Source organism: Amblyraja radiata, chromosome 19 (assembly GCF_010909765.2).
Source record: "Amblyraja radiata isolate CabotCenter1 chromosome 19, sAmbRad1.1.pri, whole genome shotgun sequence".
NCBI classification, from domain to species: Eukaryota; Metazoa; Chordata; class Chondrichthyes; order Rajiformes; family Rajidae; genus Amblyraja; species Amblyraja radiata.
This window is the reverse complement of record NC_045974.1, coordinates 11,135,082-11,148,121: the sequence shown is the minus strand read 5'-3', so window position 1 is coordinate 11,148,121 and position 13,040 is coordinate 11,135,082. Positions and strand designations below refer to the sequence as shown.

At 41.8% G+C, this 13,040-nt stretch overlaps 1 protein-coding gene across 1 annotated transcript in view; it reads left to right on the top strand.

Moving 5' to 3' along the window:
* nampt (nicotinamide phosphoribosyltransferase) overlaps window positions 1–13,040 on the top strand; it is a 44,347-nt gene that overhangs the window by 7,152 nt on the left and 24,155 nt on the right. The window contains exons 2-3 of the mRNA XM_033037662.1: window positions 449–605; window positions 2,357–2,460. Coding sequence (XP_032893553.1) covers window positions 449–605; window positions 2,357–2,460 — 261 coding nt within the window. The remainder of the gene's footprint in view (window positions 1–448; window positions 606–2,356; window positions 2,461–13,040) is intronic.

Genomic DNA, 13,040 nt, shown 5'->3' with positions numbered 1-13,040 from the left:
ATTGGACTTTACTGGACTTTATCGTGCACTAAAGATTATTCACTTTATCCTATATTTGTACACTGTGGATGGCTCGATTGTAATCACATATAGTCTTTCCGCTGACTCGATAGCGCACAACAAAAGCTTTTTACTGTACCTCGGTACACATGACAATAAACTAAATTAAGGTAAAGTACTCCACCCCGCTTCCTGAAAGTGTTGACCAGCTCCTTTGTTTGCTAACATTGAGGGACGGGTTGTGAACTTTGCTTCATTTTATTTTTGGCATCGGTTATGTTGTAAATGTAATATGCAATATGAAATTGTAAGGAGTGATAGCTCTGAATCCAAAGATATTTACAATAAGGGGGGAGTAGGTGCAACATTTCTTGTTTTCATACATTTTTTTGACAATTTATTTTCTGTATTTATATACTGTATTTACTGTCTTCCATTGCATCCATAGGTGACTCACTATCAGCAATACCCACCTAATACAACCAAGGTCTATTCTTACTTTGAATGTCGTGAAAAAAGGACAGAAAATATTAAATCCAACAAGGTGCAATATGACGAAACTGTCTTCTATGGTTTGCAGTACATTCTGAAGAAATATTTAGCAGGTATGACTTTTGAAACATGATCTTGTCAAGTCTGTGAAATGTTTTTTAAACCTGTATTTGTGTGTGTGTATATATTATAGTCTCTTGATTTGACCCTGTGGGAGATGACTTTATTTTTCCAGTTGCATTCAGATTAGCAATCTTAATTGACTGTTCAAAGGTGCAGGTATTGGAGCCACTGCCTCACGTGCCAGGGACTTGGGTTTAATCTTGACATCCGGTGCTCTCTGTGTGGATTTTGCATGTTTTCTCCTGTGGCCACGTGAAGTTTTTCTCCAGGTGCTTCAGTTTTATCTTCACCCCAAAGATATGCGAGTTGGTAGGCTAATTGGCGACTGGAAGCTGGCCCTTGTGTGTAGACTAATGTTATAAATTAAGGGAGGGGGAGGAAGTGTTGATAATATTGTGAGAATAAAAGTGGGATTAATGTAGCTGGATGGTTGCTACATATCTAAAATAGGTTATTTACTAGCTCCCCAAGAATCTATTTGTATTTTGCTATAAAAATCTACGTTCCTTTTAATTTATCATAGATTTCCAGCGTCTGCAGTTCTGTTTCTTGATTTATTTGATGGCCTTGCATTGTTTGCTTTGCCACAAATTATAATATACTTCCTCGATCAGATCAAACTAAACCTTAATCATTTTTAAGATCTCTTAGCACGGCTTCCTTTTTATAGAAATAAACCCAATTTGTTTAGCTTACTGCAATTTAGCAGTTGAGGGTATATCGCAGCCTGCGAACGTGGAGCGTATCTTTTGATTTCAAGGCTTAACTGTAGAAGTGCAGGACACAGGAAGTTGCTATATGATTTGCCACATCATGATAAGTCCCCAGAGCGCTGTCATTATATAGAACAGTAGGGGCACTGAACCAGGTGTTTTGGCCCACATAAGGTAAAAATCAATGTCAAGTCAAGAGTGTTTTATTGTCATATATCCCGGATGGGACAATGAAAATCTTACTTGCTGCAGCTCAACAGAATATTGTGAATATGTAAACATAGTACATAATGAGGGAAGAGAAAAAAAGTTCAATATATAACAAAAAATAGTGCAGTAATAATAGTCTTGCAGTTCAGAGCTCAGAGTTTATTTGTTGTTGTGTTTAATAGCCTGATGGCTGTAGGGGAAAAAGCTGTTCCTGAACCTGGACATTCTGGCTGATCTCCTTAAATGTGCACCATTGCATCTCAACTGACTGATCCCTGAACGTGCGAGTTCACTTTCACCAGCTTTGCTTTCATGCTCTTAACATTTCCCCGATTTAAATTTAAAATTCTAAACATCTGTCTTTCGTCCAATCAATTTGCTTCATAATTTTCCTCCAGTGTTTATTTTTACCTTTCCTTTATCATTGTGCATTCTGATTTGTTTTTTGTGGAATGATATTTGTGTCTTGAAGTTCATGCAGAATATTGATTCACATTCCATGTGTCATATTCATTTTGAATATGGTAACTTGAATTGTATATTTAATATTCTGATTAAGTGTGATAAATATCTTGACTGCTTACTTTGTTGCCTGTTTAATAATTCTATTATGGAAATAGCTCTTGGAACAAAATAGTGTGACTTTAAAGCACTATAATAAACCACTGTACTAAAAGATCTTTTCTGGAAATAAATGCTTTATTCGTACAGCAATATTTTTGAAAGTTTGATCTCAGCAGCTTTAACGTAAGTACATTGGAAATACTCACTTGGATCAATCTCAACATGAAAATGCTTTCATCTAAATTTTTTAACAGGCAAAGTTGCAACAAAGGAAAAAATTCAAGAGGCAAAAGAGGTCTACCGGGAACATTTTCAACATGATGTGTTTAATGAAAGTGGCTGGAATTACATCCTGGAGGTAGGTACCTTGTCGGAACTGAATTGGCAAGAGATAGTTGGTTTTTATTTGAACCAACTTTAAGCTGTTGATTTGATTATTCACCGCTTTACTTTCGCTCCCAAACCGCCACACACACCTCCCTATCTCAAATCATTTAATTAGTACTAGAATACAAGTCTTGACCATTGCACAGATTGTTTTGCATACGCAAGACTTTGTAGACATCCTCGGCTCTTTGATAAAATAAAACGTGGCAACATTAATTATTCATATCTAGATAATCTTTCTTGACAGCAGTTGAGTTTAATGGTACTCAAGTGTTTTGGTTCACCCTATTATATGCTTAGTAAACTGTTTGTTGAGGTCATTGCACATTTGCTGTCGTATTTAATATTGCTTATTTCTGCCCAGAATAAGGACCTGTCCTTGCTGATGTTCACTCTATATAGTTTATATTTGCAGATACAGGTCCACTACCGATTTTTCTGGCACCCTTTGCTCCAGGGCTTTTCTGAATTATTATCTGTTTTGCCAAACCAACATAGGTCATGGCCTCGGCGTGATTGAACGGTCCGCCTAGCTGAGGTACCGGCCCGCAAGGTTGGTGTCAGAAGTTGGTTATGGGAATGGATCTGCCAGCTCTGGTCGGGCCAGAGTTCTAGGGCTCTGGCAGCAGGGGGGCAAGGTTGACCTGCAAACTGAACGCGGAAGTTTCAATGCGGTGGAGATCAACCGCCTCACCTGGCATAGGTGCACATTATTGGAGATGGGGGGGGTTCCAGATAAAAGGAGATGCCAGACCACCAGTTGTCGGAAAATTTGTGGTAGACTTGCGCAAGAAACTGTTTACTTTTCAACAAAAGGACAACTTGTACTTTTCATGATCATGAATGTTCCAAAGCTGTCTGGCCTAATTAATTCCTTGCACTGAGTCTTGCAATGGAAGAAGTGCTCATGTAGTTACATTAATTCCCACAAACAGGTCTGCAATAAAAAACAATACTCATTTACTAATTTTTCAATTGATGAAAAAATATTATTTGGGACATTGGAGATAATTCTGCTCTTAAAATACAACACAAAAGCGGGCCATTAGTGCCAATCAGATAAGAGCTTCCCAACCTAATCTTACCTTTCACCATCAAGTATGGAAACCTGCAAGTCATTGCTCCAAATGTTCATACAATTCCTTTTTAAAATCTGCATTAATGACTTAAGTCACAATGGAGTTAACATGGTAAGTAAATTTGCGGACAACCCAAAAATTAGTGGGAAAGCGGACTGTTGAGGGAGGCTGCCAGAGTTCACAAAAGGATTTTGATCTTCTCTGGGTGGGCCAAGAAATGGTAGATAGAATTTAACTTGTGTGTGATGATGAATTTTGGTAAATCAAACCAGAGTAGGACTTGCACAGCAAATAGTACGGTCCTGGAATTGTAAGAGTGGAGAGACCTCTGGATGCAGTTACGCATTTCCCTCGACATGGGGACACAGGTAGACAAGTGGTGAAGAAAGCTTTTGGAAAGCTTGCCTTTGGTCAAGGTATTGAATGTGTACAGGTTGGTGTAGTCAACGACTTTGTTGAGTGGTGAGGGCTGAGATCACAGGCTGCAGCTCAACACTGACAAGACTAAGGAGTTAGTGGTGGACTTTAGGAGGAGAGGAACGCCCCTGTCTCCATCAATGTGGATGTGCAGTGTACCAGGGAGTACAAATACCTTGGAGTGTACCTGGACAGTAAACTAGACTGGTCCAGGAACACTGAGGCCCTGCACAAGGGACAGAGCTGGCTGTACTTTTTGAGGAAGCTCCACTCCAACGATGCTGCAGATGTTCTACCAATCGGTGGTAGTCGGTGCCACCTTCTTTGCTGGGGCAGCAAGGTGAAGGCCGCGGATTCCAATAGGAAAGAAACTCATCAGGAAGGCTGGCTTCGTCCTGGGGACGGAGTTGGATTCATGGGAGGTGGATTTGGAGGAGAAGACGCTCCTCAAACTGCAGAGTATCCTGGACAATACAGCTCACCCCTGTCCATGACACACTGGTCAACCTGAGGAGTAGCTTCGGCAACAGACTGGTTCCACCAAGATGCAGTACAGAATACCATTGGAGATCTTTCTTCCCTGTGGCTATCAAACTACAACTCCACCTTCTGCTGTGGGTAGACTGACTCCCTTCTCCCCCCTCCAATCTTCGCACATCCCCAATTCTTTCCACTTGTCACTATAATTTCATGTATTTTGTGTGTTATGACTATTGGCAGATCAATTTCCCTCCTGGGATAAATAAAGTTCTATCGTACCGTACTACGGTGTTGGGACATTATGTCACAGCTGTACAAGACATTGATGAAACTACATTTGGAGTACTGTGTGAAGATCTCGTTGCACTGCTTGTAGGAAGGATGAAATTAAGAGAGTGCAGAAAAGACATGCTCAGATGCAAACAGAAATCGAGTTATAAGGAGAGGCTAGATAGGCTGGAGGCTTTCTTCCCTGGAGTGTAGGAGACTTAAGGCCTTGGAGAGACCTTGTAGAGGTATATAAAATCACGAGGAGCAAGAATGAAATGAATGGCTGCTGTTGTTTCCCAGGGCAGAGGAGTCCATAACTAGAGGACATAGATTTAAGGTGAGAAGGGAGAGATTTAATTGATCTGAGGGCAGAGGGTGGTGCACATATGGAATGAGCTGCCAGAGGAAGCTAGAGAGGTGGATGCAATGGTGAAATTTAAAAGACATTTAACAAGTATATAGGAAATGCTTAGAGGGATGTTGGCTAAACGCAAATAGATGGGACGAGCTCAGCTGGTTGGCATGGATATTGGACCAAGGGGCCTGCTTCCATGCTGTGTAACTAGACGTGAAGAGGATTTATTTGCGCTCCTTTCTGGGTGGAAAGGCAAAATTCCAAATGTACACTGTATCCTATTATCACTAAATCTGTGTCCCCTTGTTTTGATCCTTTGCAAAAGGTCAGGTCTCTCATAGTTCAAAATACCTTGACCGAGAATCCCCACAGCCTCCTTTCATATCATTTCACAACCTCGATTAGCATATTGCGTAGACTGAAGGCTGATAAATCCCCAGGGCCTGATGGTCTGCATCCCAGTGACTGGAAATCACGGACGCATTGCTGATCATTTTCCAATGTTCTATAGATTCAGGATTAGTTCCTGTGGATTGGAGGGTAGCTAACGTCATCTCACTTTTTAAGAAAGGCGGGAGAGAGAAAAACGGAATTATAGACCAGTTGGCCTGACATTGGTGGTGGGGAAGATGCTGGAGTCGAGTATAAAAGATGAAATAGCGGCACGTTTGGAAACAGGAACAGGATCGGTCCGAGTCAGCATGGATTTACAAAGGGGAAATCATGCTTGACTAATTTTTTGAGGATGTAACTAGGAAAATGGACTAGAGAGCCAGTGGATGTTGTGTACCTGGACTTTCAGAAAGCATTCGATTAGGTCCCACACAGGAGATTAGTGGGCAAAATTAGAGCACATGGTATTGGGGGTAGAATACTGATATGGATAGAAAATTGGTTGGCAGACAGGAAACAAAGAGTAGGGATTAATGGGTCACTTTCAGAATGGCAGGCAGTGACTAGTGGGATACTGCAAGGCTCGGTGCTGGGACCACAGTTATTTACAATATACATCAATGATTTAGATGAAGGGATTCAAAATAACATCAGCAAATTTGCAGAACTGAGGAGGATGCCATGAGGATGCAGGGTGACGGACAGGTTGGGTGAGTGGGCAGATGCATGGCAGATGCAGTTTAATGTGGATAAATATGAGGTTATCCACTTTGGTGTCAAAAACTGGAAGGCAGATTATTATTTGAATGGTATCAAGTTGGGAAAAATGGATGTACAAAGAGATCTGGGGGATCTTTGTTCATCATTCACTGAAAGTAAGCATGCAGGTACAGCAGGCAGTGAAGAAAGCAAATGGCATGTTGGCCTTCATAACAAGAGGAGTTGAGTATAAGAGCAAAGAGGTCCTTCTGCCATTGTACAGGGCCCCAGTGGGACCACACCTGGAGTATTATGTGCAGTTTTGGTCACCAAATTTGAGGAAGGACAATCTTGCTATAGAGGGAGTGCAGCGTAGGTTCACGAGATTAATTCCTGGGATGGCGGGACTGTCATATGTTGATAGAATGGAGCAGCTGGGCTTGTATACCTTGGAATTTAGACGGATGAGAGGGGATCTTATTGAAACGTATAAGATTATTAAGGGATTGGACATGCTAGAGGCAGGAAACATGTTCCCGATGTCGGGGGAGTCCAGAACCAGGGGCCACAGTTTAAGAATAAGGAGCAGGCCATTTAGAACGGAGATGAGGGAAAACTTTTAACCCAGAGAGTTGTGAATCTGTGGAATTCTCTGCCTCAGAAGGCAGTGGAGGCCATTTCTCTGGATGCTTTCAAGCGAGAGTTAGATAGAGCTCTTAAAGATAGCGGAGTCGGGGGATATGGTGGGAAGGCAGGAATGGGATACTGAATGTGGATGATCAGCCATGATCACAGTGAATGTTGGCTCGAAGGGCCGAATGGCCTACTGCACATATTGTCATTCTCTCCTGTTTTTTCACCATCACAACATCTTATAAATCTCCACTGCACCCTCTCCAGTCCAGTTGCATTGCTTATATGATGTGGCCAGAATTGTGCGCAGTACTTTAGCTATTGTATATAATTAGCCTAACTTTCCTGCTCTTATTTCTCACCTAAGTAAGGAAAGCAACCAATTTGGCACTTCTTTATTCTATGTATCCTTCCTACAGTTTAACGTCCCTTGGTTCTTTCATAACATTCAATATTCAGTAAATGGCAGAATATTTATATGCTTTGTACCATCTTCCATAATTTCTTTTTACTAAATATTTTACTACAATTTCTTTTTCCACTTTCCTGACAATTGTGGGGAAAATTTGCATCTTTCTGCGTTGTAAAGCTTTCTTCTTCACTGTCAACCGTACAGCCAGTTCTGTACCATCTGCCCCTTGCCAGGCTAGTAACATAATCCTTTGTATTCGGCTAAGAAGTCAGGTGGAATCTTAAGTTCGATAATATGCTTAATTTAGAGCTACAGCATGGAAACAGCCCCTTCGCCCCACTGCGTCCATGCCGACCATTGATCACCCATTCACTCTTTCTATTTTATCCCCTCCATGCAGACTCAAACGCGATGTTTCTCATCCACTCCATACACGCTAGGGGCAATTTTTACAGAGGCTAATTAACCTGCAGATCTTTGAGGTGTGGGAGGAAACCGGAGCACCCAGAGGACACCCACATGGTGACAGTGAGATTGTGCAAACACTACTCTGGGTCTCTGGCATTGAGGGGATAGATTTGTCCGTCTAGATTTTATGTTCGTCTGAAACCTGTAGCCTTCAGAGTTGAGAGGGAAAAGTGCTACTCATTGAGCCACAGCTGGTATGTGAAAATGGTAATGTTACTGAAGTTGTACCTGTGCATTTAGGTTATATTTCAGATAAATATTAGCCAGGACATCCCTAATGTGATCATCTAGGTTCAGCTGAGGGATCAGATGGATCGTCAGTTTAACATCCAATGCAAAAGTACGCACACACTCAGGAGTGTAGCATTAAAGCTGTGAACACATTTGAAATGTTGCCTGTGGTAGTGGGAAACCGTGACCAATAATGGTTTGGTGGTTAAAATTCTACCACAAGCACAATATAAACAGAATTTAAAATCACCAAGCAGACGCAGAAGCAGTTACAGGCTATTTATTCTTTTTTCTCCCCCACCATTTAGCACAATTATGAGCTAATCTTTTACCGCCACTTTCCTACTCTAATCCCAGTATTTTTTGATTATCATTTAACATTCACAAATCAACTGCTCTCTTTTGAGTGAGACTCATAGGCCTCCTGGGCAGAAAATTCCAAATATTCATTACCTTCTGAGTGAGGAAATATCTTCTCATTTCATTTTGAAATGGGTGACTCCCTTTGAGACACTGCCTCCTCATCCCAGAACTATGTGAAATATTACCTCGCATCTACCTTCAAATTCCATAATGATTTTTCACATTTCAATTGAATTACATTATTCTTGACTCTGGAGAGTGAAGGCCAATTTTACTGAATTACAAGGCAAAACCAGGAGGCAGCTCGAATGCCGGTGTAACATCACTCCCTGACGAGCTCAATGCGTTTTACGCACGCTTTGACAGGGAGAATACTGATGTGCCTTCCCGATCCCCCATTCGCTGTGATGGCATTTCAGTCTCGGTCACAGAGGCCGATGTCAGGAAATCCTTCAGAGGGGTGAACCCCCGAAAAGCACCTGGACCTGATGGTATACCCGGCCGTGTTCTAAAAACCTGTGCGGACCAACTGGCGGGAGTTTTTACGGACATTTTCAACCTCTCACTTCTGAGGTCTGAGGTCCCCACCTGCTTTAAAAGGGCATCAATTATACCGGTGCCCAAGAAGAGTAAGGTGACGTGCCTCAATGACTATCGACCAGTGGCACTAACGCCGGTGGTGATGAAGTGCTTTGAGAGGTTGATCATGGAGCAAATCAACTCCTACATCGACAAAAACCTGGACCCACTGCAGTTCGCGTACCGTCACAACAGATCAACGGTGGATGCGATCTCGCTGGCCCTCCACTCCGCACTGGACCACTTGGACAACAAAAACTCATATGTCAGGCTGTTATTCATTGATTACAGCTCAGCATTTAACACAATCATCCCCTCCAAACTGGTTACCAAACTCGCAGAACTGGGTCTCTGCGCATCCCTCTGCAACTGGATCCTCGACTTCCTCGTCCACAGACCACAGTCTGTTCGTATTGGTGGAAATGTGTCAGCCTCAATAACAATCAGCAAGGGAGCACCTCAAGGCTGCGTGCTCAGCCCCCTGCTGTACTCACTCTATACCCATGACTGCGTAGCGAACCACAGTGCGAACTCCATCATCAAGTTCGCTGACGACACCACTATTGTGGGGCGTATCACTGATGGGGATGAGTCAGAGTACAGAAGAGAGATCGAGCAACTGTCCATATGATGCCAGCGCAATAACCTGGCCCTGAACACCAGCAAAACCAAGGAACTGATTGTGGACTTTGGAAGGAGTAGGAGGGGGACCCACAGCCCCATTTATATCAACGGGTCGATGGTTGAAAGGGTCAAGAACTTCAAATTCCTGGGGGTGCACATCTCTGAAGATCTTTCCTGGTCCGAGAACACTAACGCAATTATCAAAAAAGCTCATCAGCGCCTCTACTTCCTGAGAAGATTACGGAGAGTCGGATTGTCAAGGAAGACTCTCTCGAACTTCTACAGGTGCACAGTCAAGAGCATGCTGACCGGTTGCATCGTGGCTTGGTTCGGAAATTTGAGCGCCCTGGAGAGGAAAAGACTACAAAAAGTAGTAAACACTGCCCAGTCCATCATCGGCTCTGACCTTCCTTCCATCGAGGGGATTTATCGCAGTCGCTGCCTCAAAAAGGCTGGCAGTATCATCAAAGACCCACACCATCCTTGCCACACACTCATCTCCCTGCTACCTTCAGGTAGAAGGTACAGGAGCCTGAAGTCTGCAACAACCAGGTTCAGGAATAGCTACTTCCCCTCAGCCATCAGGCTATTAAACCTGGCTCGGACAAAACTCTGATTATTAGCAACCACTTTCTGTTATTTGCACTACCAGTTTATTTATTCATGTGTGTATATATTTATATCATGGTATATGGACACATTTATCTGTTTTGTAGTAAATGCCTACTATTTTCTGTGTGCTTAAGCAAAGCAAGAATTTCATTGTCCTATACAGGGACACATGACAATAAACTCACTTGAACTTGAACTTGAATCCTTCCTAATGGGGAAAGACGATAGTGATTAAGCAAATTTGGCCTATATTCTCAGGAGATCAATCTGGTGAACTCTTTGCAAGTACGTATTTCCTTCCCTGAGCAGTGGCTAAACCTATACATCCAATTCCTAGTGTTTTCTAGACAGGCCCATTCAAATGCAGTAAAATGTCTTTACCTGTGTATTTAGATCGTCTGATAATGAAAAAGCTACTTTTATAACTACTAAACCAGGTTCGCTTCTTAATAAACAGACACCACACAAACTGTTTGGTAGACCAGTTCACAACTTTACTTATTATCGGCCGATGGAAGGGAGGGAGAACTCCAGTCAAGTGACCATTACAGACACTTGACCGTCCTCCGTCCACCACACTGAACAACAGAATTACATTGCCTTAAATAGGGTTTTTTTGTCCCCTTAGCACATTTCAGACATTAGTCATGGTCAGAGGTACAGGAAAAGGTTTCCACAGAATGCATCACATCAAAGGCCTTTTGTTTACATAGTACAAGATAACATTGGCCATTTGGTTTACGACATTTTATCTTTCTACTTCCCTGGTTCTTTTCTCGTCCTTCATAAACATTGGCTATTTGGTTTATGGCATCTTACTTCAAAGATGTGACTAGCTGTTTCTTTCTCTGTCACTTCCTCACTTGGGAGACAATGTTATAGGATTTATTATCCCACACACCCGAAACCTGAGGCAAGCCTAATTTGAGACTAAATATAAGATGTAAGCTAGCCCAGAAGCCAATTTAATATCTTCTTATATTTTAACTAAAATTCAGCTTCATCATTCCATCCTTTTATCAAAATGTTGATAACAACTACAGTCCTTGCTGAGTACATACGAAAGACCATAAGCATCTCATCAGACAAATTAATAGTACACTAGTAACACAATCATTTCATAGTGGACAATCGTTCCACAAGTCCCTCCAAACATTTTAAATGGCCACCAACCTCCCCCGGACGTGACACTAAGATACTACCATAGGACAGGAAAAGGATCATTAAAATTGCTCAGCCTTTATTCGGCTTCGCTTGGAATTCCCCGTGTGCTGGTGTAACTGGTTCATGCTTCTCTTGTGTGGCAATGCATTTGCAACATAACAATGCCTGTCACAAATATACTGTTTCCTAAAAATACACCAGTGCCTTGGTTGTGGCAAAAACAGGTAGATTTAACTGGCCTTTGCAGACCTCTTACTGTCTGTAGTCAGGATATCTTTGCTGTGCTTGTCATGTTTGACTTCAATCTTGTTTAAAAGGAGGTGTGTACCATCCTTTAAATGTGGGTTAGTCCACAAGCTTGCCAGTCTGAAGAAAGTTCAGTCCATGTGGGCTGGGCCACCCCAGAATACAGGGAGCATCAATAGCCCATCGTCCTTGTTTCCACAAACTGTTCACAGTCAATCAAATGTATCCACAAACTGTTCACAGTCAATCAAATGTATCCAGCGACGATGATCTTCAATCTTTACAGCAGTTCATGTTGTTAACAACACTTGGTTGTTCTTTTCAACACAGTCTCAATTCTTCTTGTCCCAGCACCATCATCGTATAGCTTTTATGGCCTTGGTCACTGGTTTCCAGCAAAAACTCCTCCAACCTGGGAATGTAGATCTGGCAAGACATGGGTTAATTGCCGACCATACATAATTAGTTAATTGCCCAGGGCCTGTAAGTGGCTTCCCCCCACTCTCCAGGGGGTGGACACAGCAGCTTTTCCTGTATCAATAAAAAGTTGTGAATCTTGTTCCCAGCTGAGTTTCTCCAGCACTTTTGTCTACATTTGATCCTCCAGAATCTCCAGTTCCTTCTTAACACTTCCCTGTGAACTTATTCTTTAATCCGATTATATCCGAAGAGGCTCTCCCCACCTAAATATTCAATTCTCCAAATATGTTCTCTTCCCCAATCTACTTCCCTCAAACCCCCTTTTGTAAGTCATAAGACAATTTTTCATCTACCTAATTTCCCTCACACAGCACATGCTTCAACATCTTTTTGTTTGCTTGAAAACAGTAATCTTGCTTCATTTGCATTTTAAAAGACAACCTCTGTTATCATATCAAAACAATCTTTCCCACTCAGAATCAGTAATCAATAATACATTTTCTTTTTCTCTGTAATTTTGACATTTCCAATCTCATTTAACACTTTAATCGGGAAGAGTCTTTTTTTTTTAAAAACTTGGTTCAAAAGACTTATAATCAACCAACACATTTTATCATTCGAGTATAGCTCCGCCCCCCCATTCATGCCTGTTTCTTAACGGAGCACACCATAAACTGTCCATTTACATTTTAAAGGACAAACTTCTTAAAGCGACACACAACTTTGCTCATTGCTTCAAATTTCACACATTCCACATAAAAAACATTGTTTTACAAGCAGTACATATACAAAAACATTGTTTTACCAGCAGTATATAATTTCATCTTCAAAGACGTTTCTTTGTAATTTACTTTCCCTTTTTCTGACAAGACTTCTGTTTACCAAAATCCTGGTTCCCTAACCCTAATTGGACATTGATCCAGATCATGATTAGTCAGACTCCCCTTGACTTTTCAGTCTCCCTAGCTCTTTCCTCATTTCTCCATCAAATTTCCCTTCATCCCCAATTTTTTTATAACATAGTTGCCTGTCAGAAAAAGGATTTACCTCCGGGGTAATTTTGTTTTGCAATCCTCATTGACTCTTTCCACCATCCCAGATGCCTG